At 34.3% G+C, this 23218-nt stretch overlaps 3 protein-coding genes across 3 annotated transcripts; all 3 read left to right on the forward strand.

Annotated features, from left to right (window-relative positions):
- Positions 1-16342: 16342 nt before the first annotated feature.
- On the forward strand, positions 16343-16561 carry K441DRAFT_545102 (uncharacterized protein; the record flags this gene model as incomplete). The annotated part of the gene is made up of 1 exon (XM_067642795.1): positions 16343-16561. A coding segment is annotated over one exon (219 nt), but the record flags the coding sequence as incomplete, so codon positions are not given.
- A 916-nt stretch (positions 16562-17477) lies between these two features.
- On the forward strand, positions 17478-17654 carry K441DRAFT_544924 (uncharacterized protein; the record flags this gene model as incomplete). Its single annotated transcript, XM_067642785.1, has 1 exon — positions 17478-17654. A coding segment is annotated over one exon (177 nt), but the record flags the coding sequence as incomplete, so codon positions are not given.
- A 4855-nt stretch (positions 17655-22509) lies between these two features.
- K441DRAFT_344270 (uncharacterized protein) lies at positions 22510-23148 on the forward strand. Its single transcript, XM_067641282.1, has 2 exons — positions 22510-23066; positions 23134-23148. The coding sequence occupies exon 1, from the start codon at positions 22644-22646 to the stop codon at positions 22995-22997; it is 354 nt and encodes a 117-aa protein (XP_067507633.1). The 5' UTR covers positions 22510-22643; the 3' UTR covers positions 22998-23066; positions 23134-23148.
- Positions 23149-23218: the final 70 nt, after the last annotated feature.

Genomic DNA, 23218 nt, shown 5'->3' on the forward strand with positions numbered 1-23218 from the left:
AATACGGCAGAGGGTATAATTAACGACTATAAGGTAAAGGTAGAGGCCCTTGTAGAGGTTTATTTCGAAATAATTGCTAGAAGAAGTATTACGTTTATAAGAAACCGAATTGCTAGTTAACTAGGCATTCTCTTAATAAAAGGAGGCATATAATAAGTTCCGCTAAAGTATAAGAAATATTAAAAATTATAAGGTTACTACGGCCTACTTTTAAAGCTTCCTAGTTTAATATAAAGGCGTAAAAGGTCTTAAGGGTAAGGTTAATAAGGCCGAATAGCTCCTTGTAGATATAGAAATTGAGGACTACTTACCCGACTAATACTTTACTAAGTATAGTAAGGTAGATAGTAAATAAACCGTTACTATTCTTAATGACTAATCTACGCTCCATTCTATTACGAAGTTAGATATTTTTAATAAGCTAAAGGAGAGTTCCGCGTTCTCCTTTAATAATAGATACTTAGCGAACGTCTTTTATGGTATTATACTAGATACTAAAGCCGCAGGAGTATCTATAGTAGAAGAACCTTAAGTTCGAGCCCTTTAGTAGCTTAATAGCTCTGTTTAAATTAACTATTTAATAGCAGGCCAACACACGATTCGTTTTAGTAAGGGTACTATAATCTCTCTTGGTATAATTAGGGTCTAAACCCCCTTAGGGCACATCACTTTCTATATTATTCCTACGAATACCCCGTTTCTATTTTGCATTAGAGATATAAATAGATTAGGCGTTAAGCTTAATAACCTTAAGAATATACTTATTTAGGGAGATAATTGGGTGCCTGTTATACGCAAGTAGGGTTACCCCTAGTTGCTCCTTTATTAACTAGAAAAGAGTGTTACTTAAAGCCATTTAACTAAGTTAGAGTTACGTTAACTATACCGTCGTTTTGGCTACCTATCCGTTTATTAATTGCTTAGGGTTTTTTAATAAGCAGGCTATAAAGTTAAGGTTAAGGCAATTAAGCATCTTATAAAGTACTGCTATTACTACTAAATAAACCAGAAGTCCCCTGGCCGATTTAAGTTCACTCTTAAAAATAACTATAACTTTAACTTCTATATTATTGTTGACGTTATATATCTTAGCGGCAAGCNAGTACTCTAAGTTATTAACTTCTTAACCTCCTTCTAAGCCGCATGTTTCTTAAAGGATATATTAACTAGGAATATATAGGATACCCTTTAATTATACTAAATTAATGTCTACTTAGGACCCCCTGATTAAATCGTCTATAATATAGGAAAGAACTTCTTATTTATAGAGTTTTAATAATAGATAAAGGCAATGGTAATTAAGGTTAAGGAAGTCCCTATTAAGGCATATAATAGTATTGGAAAAGTAGAGCGATATTATACGCCATTACGCCGCGTATATAAGATTATCTCTTTAGAACTAAAGGACGCTAGCGAAAAACTTACCTTATAAATAGCTGTTAAAGCCATTAACGATTCCGCTGGCCTAGATGGACTCGTACCCACGTTACTAGTCTTTGGCGCCTACCCTTAAATAGCTAATAATTCTTTACTATCCCCCTCCGTTATATAATAAGCTAAGGCTATTTATAAGGCAACGAAGGAGGTATAATATCTCTACGCTATATGCTAGGTTAACGACGCACTAGGAATAAGAAATGGTCTAAACACCTTAACTACGCTTAATCTGCTACTCTAGTCTAAGGTACGCATATGGCGTAAAAAGGGAGAATGGTTAAGCCCACATTAACTTATTATAATTAATGGTTAGACTTATACTATTTAAATACCTTACGGACCTACTTAATTCCGTTTAACTATTATTAAGCCTTACTATAAAGATAATAGTTCCGAGCCTTTATAGGATGCTATAGAAGATGCCCTAGAGGAGAGCTATAATTAACGTGCTCTAGAAGGCGACCATAATTCTAATATAATTGTAGTAGATACGCCGCAACTATAACGCGGTAGAGGTCGCCTAAAAGAATTACAAAATTGCTAATACCTTATTAATTTTAAAGAGCAATTCGTTGCTGCTATTAAGAATAGAATTAAGTTATTAATGGCCTTTATAACAGCTAAGGAGAAGGCTGACTTCGAGCTTACAAAACAGCTTTAAAAGGAAGGTCGTATTATAACTTTAGGAGCTCCTTTCTAAGTATCCGATAAGTAGGAGATTGATGGTCTTATTACAAAAGGAGTCTTTAAATTCGAGAAGTATGACCTTACCAAATTCGGTAGAGTTCGCATCTTTAAGTTAAGAATAGTTAATAAGATTAAGGGCAAAGCTACCGACGCCCTATTTAAGAAATTAAGGCTTATTATCTAAGGCTATAATAACAATAGTAAGGAGGTAATTCTTATATAATCTCCTATAATTTAACAAGCTAGTTAGTAAGTTATTGTTATACTAGCTCCCTCCCTAATAAAGAATAGAATGGCGGTCTATTTATAAGATATTACTTAGGCCTACACCCAATTAGAGACGCACCTTTAGCGCTTAATATTAGCATACCTTCTAGAGCAAATTCGCTACTAATATCCCAAAGATATAATTATAGTTATGCTTAAGCTATTATATAGAATCGCAGAGGTAGGAACTTATTAGTAGGCTACCTATAGCAAGCACCATAAAGAGAAACTTTTAATAACTACTTCTATATTTGATTTATACTTCCTTATTATAACTACGGGAACCCTATTCGGAATTGTTGGTATATAAACTAATAATATAATTATCTTAGGAGACAACTAATTCTTAGCTTATAAAGAAGATAAGCTAGTAAAGGCAAATCTTATAGTAAAGCTAAAGGAAAAGCTTAATTTAATAACACTATTACTTTTTAATAGATACATCCTCCCCCTAAACGAGGATGCTATTGCTTTGCGCTAGAAGGGTTAAGGTAAGAAGATTAATATTATTAACGTTAACTCTCTAAAATAAGGATATATAGAGTAACGCGCTTATGGAGCTTATATTACTTCTATCTATTAACCTAAGGCTTTATTTAATCTCTTAGTTACTACCTAACACCAGAAACTAACTAAGGATAACGTTCTTGCCCTAAATAAGCGTTTTTCCTAGCAAATGAACCATCTCAATTAGGGACTACTCTACGTGCCTATTAATCTTCCTACCACTAAGCTCTTTATATTTATTAATAGATTATTTATAAATAATAAAGATTTTAGCTCCTAGCTAGGATATAAGATTATTATTACAAACGAATCTACTAGAGAGAATAACTTTATAATCCACGGCAATTTTATTTATTAGAGCTTAACTAAGAGTAAGCGCGTTACTTAAAGCGTTTTAGCGTTAGAGATATATAGAATAGTTGGCGGAGTTAATATAGCAATTGCAATTGGAACTACCCTAAAGATGATTATAGATTAACTCGAACTCCCTGTTATCCCTATAATTGTATATACCGACTTATATTCCCTCTATAAGTGTTTAGTTAAGCTTAGTACTACAAAGGAGAAGCGCCTTATAATTGANATTATAGCACTTTATTAATCCTATAAACGGCGAGAACTCTTTAAGATTTAATAGATTAACGGTTAAGATAACCTAGTAGATATAATAATAAAGGCAAACCTAAATAAGGCTCTAGAAACGTTTATTAATATAAACACCCTATATATACAAGTTAAAGGTTGGGTTAAAAGGGAGTAGGAGTAGGACATATTACAATAGCAGAATTTGGTAGAATTCTATAACTTGACAGAATTTGGCAGAATTCTATAACTTAGTAGAAGTTGGTAAAACTCCATAGCTTAACAGAATTTGGTAGAATTTAGCAGAATATAGCTAGTAGAATTTGGCAGAAGTCTATGGCTTAGTAGAATTTAGTAAAAGTCTATAGCTTAGTAGAATATAGTAAATTGCGGCAGATTGCGGCAGATTGCGGCAAAGTGTGGTTTTATAACACTACGCAAGTTAAGCGGTATCTATATATATATGGCAACCATAAAAGAAGAGTTGCTAGTATCGGGAATAAGGCAAGCGGTCGTTACGTGTCGCCGCGGCACTAGCGTGGCAAGGAGTCTTAAGCTCCTTACCCTTCCTTATTCTAACAAAAAGCTTTATTAACCAATATTACTATAACCTACTCGAGTAGTCGTTATTGGTGAGTCACCCTATGTGACTAATAGTAACTAAGGTTATATAATATGCTATATATTAAATAAGAGGAATAAAAGGGACTTACGTACCTTATATATAAGACATATATTATATATAAAAAGGATTTTATAGAAGTACGGTTATATATTTAAGGACCCTTAGTCCCTACCTAGATAGTTCCTTCCTTATAGTAATTCTTAGAATATAATTAGAGTTAATCTATTAGGTAACTACTCCACTAGTTATTATTACGTTGTTAACTTTAATTTACATTACCTATATACCTAGCCCATTAACGAACTTAACGTAGTTCTTGCTACAAAGTTCCGTTACAACTATAAGTATTTCTATTTTACTCTTCCTTTATTTATAAGCTAATAGGTTTATAGAAAAATATATAAAGTATATTAAAATCCTAACCCTCTCCTTTGTCTTATTACTCTTATAGTTACAATAGGACTTTATAATACTACCTTCGCCGTTTTAAATTTATAAAACCCTAAATAGATTTTATATACTTAGGTACCCGCTTAAAAACTATATAAAATCTTTAGGTAAAAGGAGAGTAAACTAAATAAACCTATATTTCGCGAATTAGAATATTATAAAGGCCAAAATTTTATATTTAAAAAGAGCCTAATACCCCTGTGCGCTAAAACTTCTTACCATTATATAAAGCGACTAAGACGCGATATTAGTCTTAAGTAGCTATTATTATAATTATATATTTAACTCGCTACTAGAAATGTAACGGAGCCTTATAGCAGGAACTACGGTAAACTCGTTAATAGGCTAGGTATATAGGTATTGCAAGTAAGTTAACAACGTAATAATAACTAGTAGAGTAGTTGCCTAACAGATTAGCTCTAATTATATTCTGAGAATTACTATAAGGAAGGAACTATCTAGGTAGGGATTAAGGGTCCTTAAATACATAACCGTACTCCTAAGAAAGTCATTACTCTATCTACTCTGTCTACTTTATTCGCTCTATTATAGATCTCGCAGATTATATAAATTATATAGATTATATTACGTAACTCTACTTACTATTCCTCGTTATATAGTTCTACGGGTTCCATCCTAGACTATGCTTATATTAACTAACTAGCTTCCTCTAACTCCTCTCTAAGTAGTTATAACATTGTACTTAAAGCGTTCGTAATACTATCTCCCTTCTCTTTATCTTCGTCCTTAAAGATACCTAGTATCTTTAAGTCGCTTACTAGAGGTGTAATATCTATTTAATTAATTTGGTTAATATTGTTACTTATAATGCCTAAAGCACCTTCTTCTTCTTTAACTCTTCGTTATACGCGTATAGTCTCTTCTATACTGTCGCTTGGTAAAGTAATACTATCTCCGTATTCTCGTTATTTAAAAGAGGGGTTAGTTTATATTACCTTAGCAAGTCCTTTATCTTAATAGCCCTCTTTCTATACAGAGTGCACTAAAGTAAACATTTAATTATCCTACGATATTCGCTTAATTTCTAACGCTAAGTATACATGTCCTATAACTCTTAATAGTCTTTAAGTTCCCTAAGTAATTTATTATAGGGTCTCGTATTTAATTTACCGCTGTAAAGCTTAATAGTAAGCTGTCCTTGGCGCTGCTTACGGTCTAATATGCCTTAGAAGAGTCCGTATATGTCCTTAAAACTTAATATCTAGCTTATACCCATCTTTAGTGTTTAAAACATATCTATAAAAAGGTTTATTTAAAGGAGTAAAAACTTATTTAATAAGGTTTATAAGAACTTAGTACTAAAAAAACGTATTCTCTTCTAATAGAGAAGGAAATAACTCTAAGTAGTTCGGTAGTCGCTCTTCCTAAGTCCCCCTTAGGTAACTCATTCTTTAGCGATTCCTCTTTATTAATATTACCTAACCTTTTCTCTTCTAATACTCCTGTACCTTTTTTATAGCGTTTTTTAGGTTCTCTAATAGTTCCTAGATAGTCTCATTATAGCCTATCCACTTTACTTTATACTATATTTTATTATCTACGTCCTTATAACTAACGATCTTTAAAACTTGCTATTTATCTTCCTTTTATCCTCTATACGTGTCTACTTTATAAACTAGTGGCTTAATATTCCCGTATGCTAGCTCTAGCATTACAATATGCTATATAGGGTAAATCTTTATCCTAGCTAGTAGGTTTAACTTAAATATAACTAATAAAATTTTCTATATAATTTTAAAAGGTCCTAGTCTAACGTAGTTTAACTTTTTACTTAGTTATTAACTCTTAAAATTTTTATATAGTAGCCACACTTTATCTCCCTCCTTAAGATCTGGTCCCTTAGATCTCTTAGCATTATAGTACTTTTTTATCCTTTACTATACCACCTTAGCTATTTCCGTAAGGTCTATATAAAGATTTATTAAACTCTTTATTCTTTACTTAGCTATGCTACTTATCTTCTTTACTTAATGTAGCGATAATAAGGTCCTTGGCTTATATCCGTAATTCGCCTTAAATAGTAATATGCCCATTCCTTTTTATAGTGTTATATTATATATAAACTATATAACTAGTAATAGCGATACCTAATTATTCTATGTATAATTAATATAATGCCTTAGATATTATTCTAGTGTCTAATTTAATCTTTCTGTTTAACTGTCTATCTGTAAATAATATACGGTAGAAGTTACTACTTAAACTCCTTACTTGGCTAAGAACACTTCCTAAAATACTACTATAAATCTTAGATCTCTGTCCGATATAATCTTACTTAGTACTTTATATCTTATAAATACTTCTATAACATAGATTCTAGCAATATCTTCCGCTAATATTTCTTCTAAATATACTATAAAGTATCCCTACTTTATAAGTTTGTCTACTATTACTAAGATTACGTTATAATCTTATCCGGTAATAGGATCTCTTAACTTTAGTAACTTAATAATAAAGTCCTATAATATAACCTCCTATAGTCTCTCTAGTATTTCGATAGGTTATAGCTCTCTATATAGCTTATACCTCGTTAGTTTATTCCTTTAGCAATCTAGATATTCTTTTATAACTTGTCTAGCTAGTCCCTAGATTCTATTAATAATATACTCCTTTTAAAGTCTTAACACTAAGCCTATAGCTCCATTGTGTCCTTAAGTTAATCCTTTATAAAATGACTTAATAAACTCTTTTGCAATAGATCTTAGTATATACGTTACTTCTTAATTTTCGTACTGCTCTAAGTTTAGATCCTCTATTTATACGTCTAGGATCTTTTATATCTAATCACTTTCTAGTAATTCGTAGGTCTTTTCTTCTCGTGTTACTGTAATTTTTAGATAATTATACCTAATTAATCTATTTATATCCTTTCGCAATAGAGCCCCTAATGGTTTTTCATCGTTTTATAGTTTAGCCTTTCTACTTAAAGCGTCTGCTTATATATTCTTTGTTCCCTTAGTATATTAAATCTCAAAATAGTATTCTGCAAGCATCTCCGCCCATCTAACCTATCTATAATTAAGTTCTTTCGTTATTAGGAACCCCGTTAGGTTTTTATAATCTATCTTAACTATAAATAGTTTTTCTGTACCTTATAAAAATGATCTCTATTTTTTTAGTGCTGTAACTATACCTAATAACTCCTTATTATAGATGTTATAGTTCAGTTCTAGTGGTGTTATCTTTTAACTATAATATGCTACTAGGTGCTATTTATCTTTATATTTCTATAGAAAGCACGCTCCTAGTGTATAGTCTAATGCATTTATTTTAACTACTATCTCTAACTGTGGTTAATATATTTTAAGAACTAGCTCCTAGGTAAATAACTGTTTAACTTTTTTAAACAGTTCCTTTTATTCCTTTCCCCATATCTATAGTTCTTCCTTCTTTATTAATCTTATAAGTGGCTTAATATTCTTTAACCATTAAGCTATAAACCTTCTGCAGTAGTTATAGAACCCTAGAAATGACCTTAACTATATTATATTTTCTAATTTTTGCCAATTTACTATAGCCTCGATCTTCTTTAGATTTATACTAAGTTAGCCTAGTTTAATAATAAATCCGATAAAATCTATCTTCCTAGTAAAGAATTTGCATTTCTTAATTGCTACTAGCATCTGTTCTTCTTATAGTCTCTTTAAGACCCATTTAACGTATTCCCTATATTCTTCCTTACTTATTAAGTAGATAATAATATTATTAAGGTATACTATAACAAATTTATCCAAGTATTCTCTTAATATATTGTTAATACGCTTCTAAAACGTTACTAGTGCGTTTATAAGCCCGAATTGTATAACTAGTAGTTTATACAGTCCTTTCTTTAACCTAAAGGCCGCCTTCTATTCGTTGCCTTTCTTAATTCTGATCTAATAGTACGCCTATCTTAGATCTATCTTTATAAAGATTTACGCGTTGCCAATCCTATCTTAAATTTCGCTAATTAAGGGTAAAGGATACCTATCCTTCCTAGTGATGCTGTTTAACTATCTATAGTTAATATATAGCCTAAGTTTTCTATTCTTCTTTAGTACAAATAGTATTGGATATCCCGCTAATAACTGCGATGGTCTAATATATCCTTTTTAAAGATTTTCCTAGATAAACTCCTTAAGTGCCTGTAACTCTTTTTCTGTTAACTTATAAGTTGGGTAGAACCTTAAACTCGTTCCTAGTTCTAGCTCTATCTTATAGTCCTATACTATATAATCTAATAGATTTTTACTTTCTAGTAACCATAGCTTCTTGCCATACTTATAGTATCTCTTTAGTACATAGCTTAATCCTTAATTAGTCTCCTTATACATCGCTCCGACTTAGTACTATACTAACTTAGTTTATTATCGCATCTTACGTCGTTATATATCTCTAATATCGACCTAACCTATAACCTAATCAATCTTTAGATTATATTCCTGTAACTAAGGCATTCCTAATTAGACTGGTTTTAGATAATGCGAATAAGCGAGCATAAAATATCCTTTATCCAATAGAAAATGCATAAAATATCGCAATCGATAAGGATAAAATGGCCTATGCAGAGCTTTTCCACCCCAACCAGGCAGAATTTGGCAGATATTGTAGATATTGCGGATATTACGGATATTGCGGATATTGCGGATATTATAGTAGGAACATATAGGCTATCTACCCCCCCAACTATATAATAGCTAAATACTTAAGGAAAAATCCCCTATTCTTCTTATAGTTCTTCTCTAATGCTAATTCTTTAAACATTCTGTTTTCTTAAGAGTTTTAGGATTTATATACATTCTCTCCCATGATACCGTACAACGTCCTCCTAAAAAGACTCTCTCTGGCTTATCACTTATCGCTGGGATTAAGAGAATTTCGATTGCCATAAGTAAGAGCCGTGGCCAGCGCTTTCGTTGTTGCTCTTAAGACCACCACTAAAGCGCAGTTGTTAAAATTTTATATGGTGTCTTAGAGATAAAGTCCTCGTACTTATCCTAACTTTTTAGTCGAAATATTATACTATTAAGATCTTCGGCAATCTTATTAAACTCATTAAGGTCTTAAGCTGGGGCTAGCTTTTTGTATAATAACGTATTTCTAGGTATAGAACTCCTATTCTAATATCTCTCCTAAAGCTCTTTAACGCTATTAAGTACAGGCTTACGCCACTTCTTTTTCCAAACCTGCTTAATATATCTCGTATAACGGGCTAGATAAAGAATAAGTGCAGCGGCGTAAAGGGGCGAGTCGTTTGTTTTATAGTAATACCTATTAAAGGTATTCTAGGCATTTCTAATGCGTTTAGAGAACTCTTTATTAAATATATACTCCTTCTATTATATAACATTAGCTAAATTAGGAAATAGAGAGAAGATAAACTAACCTAAGATTTATTAAGGTGCTTAATTATAACATCTATTATAAAGAGTATATTCTTAAGTATTGCTTCATATCCCTGACATTTTAAGGTTGCCTAGTGAAATATCTAAAGAAAACTTTTTATCGTACGAAGAGCCTCCCAGTCTTTTAGACTAAGATAGTCCTTTTTAAGTATATTAAGATAACGCTTAATATACGTATTAATGGCAGACTCTTTCTAAATTGCTACACTAAGCATAAGATACCAGCTATTCCACCTTATACAATTATTAAGCGGAATTCTTCTCCCTATAAGACTTTTAAACTCCCTTATACGACTAGCTGAGCTACGGGTATGTACAGTAATATTATAAAGCTTTCCAAGTGCGCCAAGCTTCCGAAATATATCACTTTTCTCTTTCTCCTCTTTTAGATCCAACTCCTTTCCTTCTTCGTACGACTCAATATCGTCAAGACTAATTAGGTTTTTGAAAAGAAAAGCCTATACGGCAAGGTTTAGAATATAACCCTAACAGCGGATCCGTTAGTGGACGGGATTCCATTTAATTCTTTCTTCCTAGAGAAGCCAGTTGCTTATCATACAACAGAGCTTATCGTTTGCAGTATGGTTATTAGATATAATAGCACCCAGCTTTTGCGTAATCCCGTAGCCCGTAAGTACTAGAAGGAGAGTATTCTATTGCTTATCCCTACTATAAGAGGCTACCATACAAAGGCCGAGGAGAGCGTTTGTAAGCTTTTCCTGGCTATTAATAAAATGGCCACAAATTGCGAGGAGAAGGTGATTATTTGGAGAGGTCCAGATATCGACGGAGAGATAAATGCTTATAAGTGCAGACTGCAGCCTCTTTCGTATAATATCCTTTTGTGATATCTATAAGTTATAGATCTTTTTACTGACTTCTAAATGGGCTATAGTTATATAGCCATCTACTTTAGGATTAATTAACTGTAGAAGGACATGGAACTCTGGCCACTTAACCATCCAAAATAGTAAGTTTTATACGACAATTAATGTAACAAGGGCTTCATCAATAACTTCCTTATTTAGGACCGCTCGGAGCACTTCTAAATCTAGCTCTTCTATCTCATTTTAAGACGACGCTTTAAGGTAAAGATCTTTTAATTAATCCCGTATTGCTTCTTTTATACAACTAGTTTTAGGCTTAACCGTAATACTATGCTTTAACGCTAAGTGGTTTCGGAAGTTAGAAGTCGACTATATAGCGTATAACTCTATACAGTGTTTACAATAGAGTAAAAGACGGGCCTTTTTATTTCGTATGGGCTCACTATTGCTTGGTAGACGGGTATACTCCCATATTAAAAGAGCCGAGCAACCTCTTATTTTTAATTTAGAGGTATTAATAGAGTTAAGAGCTTCTAATTCCAGCTCTAAAGCCATATTTTATACAATAATAAAGAAGAAGAAGGCGACTGAAAATTTATTTGGGGTATGCCAAGACTTATCGCGATAAGATTTATCCAAAACCAGCCTGTTCCTAATACTACCTTATTATTCCCTAATAGTAATATATTAAAAGACATCTTAACTTATCTCCCTTTAATAGTTATCTAAATTAGTCCTATTTTAAGATTAATAATACCTCCTCTATAGGCTATCGGATCTCCTAAAATTGTTACTAATAGATAAGGGTGCTTTTTTTGCCTGTGTGGTAGCCCTATCCTTTTAACTGCTGCTAGTAAGATATGGTTTTATATCACTTTACTATCTACTAACGCTTTAAACTATTAATCTTGCCAATTAACTCTTAGGTTTAGGTGTTATCCTTAAATTCCTTTAAGGGTTTAAGGCTCTACTACTGGCTTCCTTTAGTCCTATAGGCCTCTACTTTTCCTAACTATTAGCTGCTTAATCCTGTTACACTTAGCTTATTCTTTAGCCAATACCTAGTTTGCTTTTTGTTTTTAATATACTATAGATAGGTGTTTTCTAGATATTTCTACTATTATCATCTATCTAAGCATTCTTCTGTAAGGAACCTTCCTAGTTAAAGTATTAAACTTCCTTCCTCTTAGGCTTCTGCTGGATGCCAGCTGTGTATATACTTAGCATTCCTATACTATTGTTTATCTATTATCCAGTATATCCTTATAGGGTATTTCTAGTTCTTTTCCTTTAGATTCTTATATATTTTGTATATATTATCTACGTATGCAATCTATAATAGCGTGTAGTATGCTAGGTGCTTTAGGTCAACTTTTAGCTCGTCTTCATCCCCAAGTTTAAACCTCTGTCGTACTAATCTAAACGTTGCAACTTTATTCGCAGGTACTAAGACGCGCCTCTTACTTCTCTAGTCCTCTAATCGTTCCTCTAGATTCTTTAATATTATAATTAAGGCTCCCTTAATATAATTTATTGCTTTTTCCGTAATTAGGTAGTCTTGGATAACTTTTTTATCTAACTATATATAGAAATCTTCCTACTTATTATTATGTCGTTGCTTATACCACTTTTGGTATAGCTGCTAGAGTATATACGGTCTGTCCGTGAAGAAGTATCTTCTTATTGCTGCGTTATAATAGCCTTTTATATATCGTTCTTTAAACCTAGTAGGAATCTTTAGATCCTCTTTATTTTCCAGTTTAGTAAGCTACTTAGCTCTTAGTGTGCCTGTTCTTGGCCTATTAGTGATCTTTTATATAGGTACTCTATCCCTTATACAACCTAGTATGCTAGATCTTATATCTAGTTTCTTTTCTTACTATATAATGATTCTTGCTCTAAACTCGTCTATGGTTTCTTATTGCTTACGTCTTATAATTAGATCTTTAAAGTTCTCTTACTTCTTAATTACTATATTAACTTTTTAATCTTTAGGTTAAACACTATATTTACCTAGTAAGTCTTTTAGGTCTATATATCTGTCTCCTAATCTAATTACTGTTTGTACTATAGATTCCCTAATCTATAGCGAAGTCTCTTACTTCTTTCTTGCGGGTGTCCTTATTTATACTCTAAATTCTTAACCCTTTAAATCTTTTAACCCTAAGCTTGCTTCTTTCTTAAGCTACGCTCTAGCCTTAATCTAACTAGGCTTTACTAGTATCCTTATCTTGTCTTAAGAGTCCTAGATCTTACTTATCTTATTTTAAAAGTCTTATATTTTTAGGAAACTTCGTCCTAAGCTTATTTATATATTGCTAAACTAAGCTATTACTCTATTCTATTGGTTTTTGTCTATTATAAGTCCTTAAGTATGCCTTATTTTATCTTAAGAATCTTAGTCATTTCTTATCTTATCTTAAGAATCTTAAGCCTTTAGCCTTTTACCTTTATTAAGTGGTGAGCTAGTACTAGCAGTTGTTTGCTTGCTTAATTGTCTCTAGATATTACTCCTTCCGTCTTATAAAGCAATAGATGCTATATTTAATGGTGTTATAATACCCGTTACCGAACCTTGCTCTATAGCGGTCTTAGTCTTTACTTTTATTGCGTTATTAAGGTTTAGATACCCCTAGTTAGTTCCTTTACTATCCTCGTTACTGTTAATTAATAAGTACTCCGACTCCATTATTATTATTACTAATTATTATCTATATATTACTATAATATCTTAATCTAGCTTATAGAGTTAATCTTATTCTTTATCTAACTCTTTAGTTCCTTTAATTCCTTTTAACTCTAGCTCTTATAGCTAATAGCTTGCACTATACTTAGCGTCTTTATAAATTTGGTATGCGTTATTATAATAAAACGCAAAAATTCTAATTAAACATTCTTTTATTCCTCGTAGTATACTATTATCCCTCTATACGTTTATGTTATATACTGCTAGTCTAGTTCCCTTTACTATATAGTAACTCTAACTACTTTTACAGTCTTTAGTAAAATAACCCTGTTTTCCGCAATTTATATAAGCTCCCTCTTTAAACTATTACTTTTATTATAGAGTCCGCTTAAACGTCTTCTATTGCTAAGATCCTTGGTTTAGCCTATGCTCCTTAGTCCTATAATCACTTAATCCTTAACCTCTAGGTTTCTATAGTTTCTTACTCTATTTCTTATAAGTTTCTTTAGTACCACTTAGGTCCATTAGCTTTACGCCATACTATATTTTCTAATTTAGCTTGGGTTATTATATACTCTACGTCTTATACGACTATAGAACCCTATCTTAGCCTTTCTTAGCCTGTTCCCTTTAGTAGATCCTATTATTAATCTTTATCGCTTAATCTATTAGTTCCCTTAGGGTATCCGCGTCTTCTATTAGAATAATTACGTCCTAGACTTTAGCCTTAAGTCCCTATTTATACTATACTATAAGCGCCTTATTATTCTACTTAACTTATATTACTAGTGTTTAGAACTACGTTATATACTTAATTACTAAGGTTTATTACGTAATGTCTTAGAGTTTTCTTTCTACTATAGTTATTGCCTCTAGATCTCCGAACATTTATATAAGTCGCTCTACAAACCCTCCCTAACTTAAGAATATAAACCGTACCTCTTAGTTCGTTGTTATTATTTTATTTACTTATATCTCTATAAGGTAAGGCTTAAACTATTTAAGTACTCTTCCTAATAAGAACAATCCTGCGTATACTACTTAATCTATAGTTATTGCTAGTTTTATTCCTTCTTGCGCAACCTTAAAGTATATTTACGTAAGGAATCCTTTAAGCTTTAATCTCTCTCCTAAGAATCTTTTAATCAATAGTAACTTAACCTTTGCTACTCCTATTCCATTAATCCTATTTTTAAGTGCTACGTTATCTCCCATCAACTAGTTAACTATTGCTTATAGCTGTCCTACTATTACAGGTTATTGTAAATTAGTATCTGCTATACTAGTGTCGTTACCTAATCTTAACGTAGTTGCCGCCGTTAATAGCGTCGTAGTGGCTGCTTTTAGTGGCATATTATTCGACTTATTAAAACCGTAACTGTGGTAGTGATTATATAACGGAGCCTTATAGCAGGAACTACGGTAGACTTGTTAATAGGCTAGGTATATAGGTATTACAAGTAAGTTAACAACGTAATAATAACTAGTAGAGTAGTTGCCTAACAGATTAACTCTAATTGTATTCTGAGAATTACTATAAGGAAGGAACTATCTAGGTAGGGACTAAGGGTCCTTAAATACACAACCGTACTCCTAAGAAAGTCGTTGCTCTGTCTGCTCTGTCTACTCTATTCGCTCTGTTATAGATTTCGCAGATTACACAGATTACACAGATCACATTACGTGACTCTACTTACCATTCCTCGTTATATGGTTCTATGGGTTCTATTCTAGACCGTGCTTGTATTAACTAACTAGGTTCCTCCAACTCCTCTCCAAGTAGTCGTAATATTGTACTTAAAGCGTTCGTAACAAGAAATACTATTAATAGTACACTCTTCCTTATTAGCTTAATTCTACTTATTCTATAGATTTAGGCTAACTTTACTTAAATTTATAAATATAGTAACTACCGCTAAACAAGACTAGGTTATAAGCTATTTTTATAACAGTATATTTTAGTTTTATATTAACTAGCGCGTTAAGTATAACGTCTAGGTCAGTGTAGGCGAAAATAATCCAACGGTCAATATTATTGGCCAATATTTGGTATTGGCCAATATCGCTAAATTACCCAATATCGGCCAATATCGGCTAATAATTCTTGGCATTCCCCACAACCCTAAATTTCTTTTACAATATTTATTATATATACAATAAAATGGCTTCTAATAATAAAATATTAAATTCTACACTATCTACTAGTACGGAAAGATTAAAAGATAAAAGGAACCCCAAAATCTAGTGCTATACACAAGATCCATATAACAACGAGCTAAAAAAATACTAGGATAAGCAATATATTTTATATTGCAAATACTATACGGAAGAACCATACGGCGTAAAGTATATTATAAATTTCCGGAATTATCTTATAAAGAAGTATAAGATTACTGTTTCTAAAACCCCGAGTGTTGTTTATTAAGGTGCTAAAGAAAAGCTTTAAGATCTATATATACAGCTTTGTACAAAACATAATTATATAAAGGTTAATTCTTTTATACTTAAAAACGCTCTTAATAAGGAGGCTATTATAGCTGCCCTTATTTTCCTTATTACTGTACGAAATCTTCCACTTTAACTTATTAAGTGGCTAGAGTTCCATACATTCTGCCAGGTCCTTAATCCAGAGGTAGAGGGTTTTATTATAACAACTTATATATAAGTAAGGAAGAGGATTAAAGAATTATAGGAATTAACAAAAGACATTATACGAAAGAAGCTTCAGTTAGCAATATTAAGTATTCATCTTTTAGTTAATATTTAGACCTCTCCTAATCGGCATCTTCTCCTTGGAGTATGCGCCCACTTTATTAAGTAAAACTTAAAAGGACTCTCTAGAGCTCTCCTTGCTCTTCGTACGGTATAATCTTATAATAAAGATAATCAGTTCTTAACTCTGCTTCCTATACTAAAGGACTACGGGATTACACGAAATCTTAGTGCAGTTATCTCAGATAATGCGGGAATAAATGATACTCTTTATCGTACGATCGAAAAGTATATAAAAGAGGAGGAAGCTATTATATGGAAATCTTTATACAAACGAATCCGTTGCAATGGCCATATTATCAATCTTACTGTCTAAGCCTCTTTTTTTAAGGCTGAAGTTAAGCAGATTAATTTATACGAAGCTAAAGATAAAGATGAAAATTTTTAAGATATGGGCGCCCTTGGAAAGCTTTACAATATTATTATACATATATAAAGCTCTCCTGGCCGTATAAGGGCTATTAAAGAGCTAGTAGGAAGACGAATTCTACTTAATAATCGTACAAGATAGAATAGCTAGTGTGAGATATTATAGGTTACTATTTAATATAAGCCTGCAATAGATTAATACATAAAGAAGTATAGCTTAGATAATAATTTTCTAAATCCTATAGACTGGAAATAGCTTTATATAATAATAGGCTTTCTTTTTGTCTTTAAGAAAGCAACTCTTATGACTTAAGGGCATAATGCAACAATCTTAGATGTACTTTTTTAAATGGACCTCCTTATGCACTACTTTAAAAACAGCTTAGTAAGGTATATATATTTAGAGGGAGTATATATAGGCTAATATCGTATAATAGGAAGATTATAAAGAAGACAAATTCTTCTATAAGCGGATTAAGGCTGGTTAGGAGGTATTTAATAAATACTACCTAAAGTCTAATAAGTCTCCGCTATATACTGCAGCAATTATTCTTTATTTATAATGTTATATAGAGTATATTAAAGTAAATTAGAGTAAGAAGTGGCGAAAGCTAGCGCTTAATACAGTAGAGCAACTTTGGAATGAGTATCAAAGTCAGTATTAAGGCCCCCAGCCTTTACTACAAGTATTAAGTACTGCATCGTATAAAAAGGCCTTATCTAAAGAAGATCTTAATCCATATAAGCAGCTTATTGAGAACCTTAATAAGTTTAATCGCCTAAAGAGCTAAGATAAGTATAAGAACTATATCGCCGAGAACCCACTTCGTATTAAGGTTTCTCCTCTTAAATGGTAGTGTTAAGATAAGCAACGTAAGCGTTGGCCACGACTCTTATTAATGGCTATTAATATTCTATTAATTCCAGCTATAAGTAATAACCTAGAGCGGGTATTTTTAGGAGCACGTTGTATAGTTTTATGGGAGCGAGTAAAGCTTAGGGTTAATACAATTAAGATACTTAAATGCTTAAAAAATTAGAAGCAGAATTAAATGGCAATAGAAGAGTTCTAATAGAGAAGAGTTAATTATACGGATAAGAAAGGAAAAAAAAGAATACTTTAAGCTAGATGCAGAATAGAATAGAATATATATACGTATTTCTTCGTATAACACGTAATTATACGCTCCTTCTTTATGCAGTACTTCACCTTATTTAACCTCTCTTCTTCCTTTATCTTTAACCCAGCTACTATCTACCACTACAACTAGTTCTAGCTTATTAGCTACTATTAAAACATAAGTATCCTAGCTTCGTACGAGCATTACCTAAGCCTCTAGCCTTACTAATATACTCTTAACTGCCTGCCTTATATAAGTGTTAAGCACTAACGAGTAAAGCAGCAACAGCAGCACCACTACCATAACTACTACCACTACTACTACTACTACTAGTTCATCAACTACCAATATGTAAGTATTCTTACTTTATATAAGCATTGCTTAAGCCTCGCCCTTTACTAATCTACCCTAGTTGCTTGCTTTATACGAATACTGACATATATATAGGGCCCTTATTCTCTAGGATGCCGCTACCGCTACCTAAGCCCTTGCTACCGCCGCCCAGAACCCCTAAGCCCCCGTTCTCTTTATAGGACAGTAGCAGTTGGCCCTATATATACATAGTCTATAGGGCCGAGCACTTCTAGCCCTTCCTAGGCAGGATGTGGTATTTATACGTGGGAGCATTTACCCATATTAGATAGGAATGCATCGGCCCTTATACGTTAATGCCATCCTTATATAATCTCGTGGAAGGGTAGTAGATTAACCTTGCTAGCGGTGCCGCGGCGCTATACTAGGCCCATAACCCTTCCTATCGTGCCGTTGGGCTAACGGTTACTTCGGCGGTTACTGCGCTAATTATAAATAGCCTAACTATGCTAGTTAGTGCACCGTATAAGACGGGGGTAATAATGCACCTGCGCCGGCCAACCATGGCTTGCCCCTAGTAGGGGGAGGGGGGTCTAGGACGGCGACAGATCCTCTCTTAATAGAGGATAATAAGCCTGGGGCTACGGCCCAAAATGCAATTATTTTAGCTTAGGTTTATACAAATTTTCTCTCTTATATACATTAGCATATAGCTAACTATTAGGATTATTAGCAGCAACCTGCATATACCTAGCTAGTTAGGGGTGTCTCTAGCACCTAGATCTGATCTGTACCTCTACGTGGTATCTAGGATAAGTAGCTATATAGCGAAACTAAACAGATCACTATGTACACAGTTATATTAGTTTAATTTATTTTAATGTTGCGGAAATATAATTTTCCGGTCTATATTGGCTAATAACCCAATATTAACCAATATTTTATTGGCTAATAAGCGATATTAGATCTACATCGTATTTACTTATTTTTGCCTAGCCTGGTCTAGGTAATATATTTAGACGGGCTATCTAATAGGGCTTTAGTAAAGGTTATAGAAAATATAAGCCTAATATTTAACTTATATACGCTAAAAAGGTTAACTATTATAGCGACTTAGTTAATCGAGGCACGAGCGCCGTAAAGAACGTATGCAAGCCTATACAATTGGTAGTTTATAGACCCGGATATCAAGATAAGGAGCAGAAGGTGGAAAAGGACACGTCTATATACATATGCCAAGGCTTAAGCGAGCCCCCTGACTAGATCCGTTACGGTGCCGTAACATTAACTAAAAAGCAGTTATATAAAGTTATAAATTACCTAATAATAGTTAAGTTGCTTTAATAGGGAGATAATTTAATAAATAAAATAAAATAGATATGAAATGGCTTTAAGCTTTTTGTAAGGGTACATAACGTGGTATATAGGGTTTTGCTCGGTCCCTAGGTTTTGCTTAAGCTAGTAGACCGCCTCCCTTTTTAGGCTAGTAGGTTTCCTAAAGTAGAATATTACCACTTCCGAACTTTAAACATCAACTTTTTACCAACTAAACTATATTTTAACTCCACTAAATCTATTATTAAATAACAGCTATGCCCTTTAAACCTCGTGTGCCAGATACAGAAGACCGCCTATAAGCTGCTTTAACAGCCTGGCGAACTAGCGGCCTTTATTACAGCCCAGAAGCCTACATAAAGGCCTATAGGGTACTTCCTTCTACCTTTTGAAGACGCCTATAGGGTAAACACCAATCTCACTAAGTCGCCCACATCAACCAATATCGTATTACACCAGCTGGCAAAGCAGCAATTATTCGGCACTGTATTTATCTTACTAATACTAGATTTTCGTGTCAACTCTATACAATCCGGATGATAGCTACTATTATTCTATAACGCGAACACGCCTACCTTCCTCAGTACTATGAAATTTAACCACTAAGTAAGAACTGGGTTAGTTACTTCCTAAAGCGATAGGATAAGCTTTAAATCTACTATATATGGTTAATTAACCTAGAACGAGCCATTACCAATAATAATCCCGCCCTTATTACAAAGTTCTTTTCCAATTACTCTAACGCTAAGACCCAGTATAATATTAAAGACGATAACACCTAGAATATAGATGAGACTGGTACCTTAATAGGCTACGCATATAGCGTCAAGGTAGTAATATTACGAGGCAGGGCCACTAATTTTAAGACGATTAACGGCTCTAGGGAGTAGGTCTTATAGATTGATTGTATAGGCATAAGGGGAATAACTATACCGCCCTTTATTATTTTTAAAGGCTATATACACACCAAGAGAATATAGGAGGAAGCTCGCGAAGCTCTTGGCGACTATTTAATTGGTGTTAGTAAGAATAGTTAGTTAAATTAAGAAATTAGACTAAAGTAACTGGAGCACTTTAAGTACTATACCCGGCGACCTGAGATATGGAAGAGGGCAGCAGCAGAGGCAGTAGAAGGAAGAAACAGTAAATTAATTGGCTATTAACTACTGGTAATAGATGGCCATAGCAGCTATATCAACGTTGGCTTTGTCGAGTACTGCTAGAACCATAAGATTATACCTATATACCTGCCTCCGCATTTAACGCATATACTCCAGCCATTAGATCTTATTATATTTTCGCTTCTTAAGCGCGTATACTCTACAAAAGTTAACGAATACGCAGCTCGTAGAATTACTGGTATAAACAAAGACTATTTTATAAAGATTCTTGGCGAGATTCAACCGCAAATTTATACTAAGACTTTAATAAAAAGTGCCTTTAAGGCGGCAGGCCTCCTCCCATATAACCCAAATCGACCCCTCACACGCTGCTCTGCTCGGCCATCTACTCCTCCACCTTGCCTAGCTAAGGCGACGATTTTATTATTACCTTTGCATCCTCCCCCTCCTAATAGCGCCTACGCTAGATCTCGTTACTAGCAAATAATCCTCTATCCAGAAACAACTCTAGAGGCAACAGAGGCCTGTATTAATTCGCTAATACAGCACCTATAATCTTTGGAGGATAATCTTAAGTTACTACAGGTGGAAAACAAAGAGCTGCGGTAACATACTAATAAAAGGCGGGAAAGGAAGAAGCGGAAGCAGACAGTACTCTCTAAAGAGTTAGTTCTTACATTAGCGGCGGCTCAGGAACTTGCTGCTACTAGGGAAGCTGCCATAAAGGCTAAAGAAGAAGCTAAGATAGCTAGAGACGAGCTACAGAAAAAGCGCCAAATAGCAATTACGCTTGAAAGAGAACAGGTGGAAGCCAGGAAGGAAGCTCGGAGGATTGCCGCTGATGCAAAGAAGCTATTTACGCTTCATAATAGAGAGGCAGGGGGCGCGGCAAAGGTGGCGAAGAAGGCGAAGAAGGCCTTAGACGCTGCCGCCAAGATTGCTTGCCAGAAGAACACTACTAAGACCCGATTAGCGGCTATTGAAGCGGCTAATCAATGGCAGTCGCATCAATTAACGGCTAAGACGCTCCGGAAGCAAGCAGAAGAGTCTTCTTCTGCATGGGCCGCAGCTCAAGTCGTTGTTAAGCAACTTTAGAATGCAGCTAAGAAGACATCGGATCTTCCAGGTCTACTAGAGGACCTCCAGGAAGACCAGGAGGACGATGATATAACTGACAACGAGTCCTTAGATAAGGAGGGTGAGTTAATTAATGGCGACTGGGGCCAAATACACCAGCCAATTGAGCCTTGAAACACCTAGAAATCGACTTTAGATAGACCTTATATATATTTTTATTGCTTCAAGACTCCTTACCAACAATGCGATGATTTGTGATGGTTTTTACTAATTATTTACTACCAAGTTGGCATTTTGGCGAATTTTGATGTTCAAATCGAGCAAAACCCAGGGACCGAGCAAAACCCCGTGTGCCACGTTATATTAGATCCCGCCGCGCTTGCGACAAGTTCGCAAGCACTCTCAGTCTTTTTGGCCGTATGGCGACGTAAGGCGGGACACGTTACACTTTTACTCCTTTTAATAAAGAAGTCCTTATTTAATAGAGAAAAGAAATAAATGCTACTCTAAATTAAAAGATAAAGAGTTTATAAGATAAGGTTTACCTAATTGTTTACTTAATCGCCCACCCTAATTGTTACCTACTTTCTACCATTTTGTATATAACCCCTTAAGGAGGCGTACAAGCCTTCTTTAGTAAGGGAAGCGCGTTGTGATCGCGAATATTGTTTAGTAATATGAAATTAGGGAGGGCCCTATCACGACTCTACCGGGCAGGCACCTGATCGTTGATCAATACTTTGGCCTTATTTTCTTTAGCTCTACGATCACGAGGTGAGGTTGTACGGATATTTCCATTTGATATCGGCGATCACTCCACATACGGCTAGTGGAAGGCTTGATCGACACGCGCTCCGAGGTGGAAGTAATTAAAATTTAGCCACAATTAACTTTAATTTTGACGTACATTGAAATCCTAATCGCTATAAGGAGGCTTTAAATATGTTATTAGTATACATAGTAAAGCTTCTTAATGCCCTGTCGCAGATATTAGAGCCCCTTTATATGAGATCTTTTCCGGAATGAGGCAATTAATCCGGAATCGAGCCGATCAAAGCGATACATGACTCATCCCGGAACAAGGACGACCCGTTCTAGAATGAGGCAGGAATGTTCCGGAATATGCGTGTACCGGTATCAGTCGGAACAGGCGTCCTATATCTATATCGTCAGCTCGGTGGGGCATGCGGGGTTGGGACGGTATGGCAGGACGCTGGTGTATCGGCTCGACACGCAGTCTTTCCGGATCGAGGAGATGGAGGTTCTAGGGGAGGCGCCGGAGTGGACCTCTCGCCATAAAGCGACCGTCGTCTCGGATCACGAGATTTGCATTTCGGTTGGCATGGTCTTGATAGGAGATGGGTTGCAGGAACGCAGTGTTGGTACGCGGAGCTTGAGGTGGGCGCGAAGGTCGTGATGGGATTCGTCGTGTTGGAGCACTAGTAGCTTCGCTGAGATCCCGAGCAAAGGGACGGGGGAATTGAAGGTTAGTTCGGGAAGTCCTTTTCCCTCTTGCTATGAACCAGCTCATAGTAACAGTATAGTTGCAAAAGAAATATCTAGACCTCCTCTGAGAAAGTTCCACTCCGCCGAGCACCTCCCACGTCTCGTGAAACCCGGGCTATCAGCCACGACTTC

This window comes from Cenococcum geophilum, assembly GCF_001692895.1.
Source record: "Cenococcum geophilum 1.58 unplaced genomic scaffold K441scaffold_8, whole genome shotgun sequence".
Taxonomy (NCBI): Eukaryota; Fungi; Ascomycota; class Dothideomycetes; order Gloniales; family Gloniaceae; genus Cenococcum; species Cenococcum geophilum.

Coding starts and splice junctions, on each gene's coding strand:
- K441DRAFT_344270 (XM_067641282.1), top strand. CDS start 22,644: ATGACTCATCCCGGAACAAGGACGACCCGTTCTAGAATGAGGCAGGAA.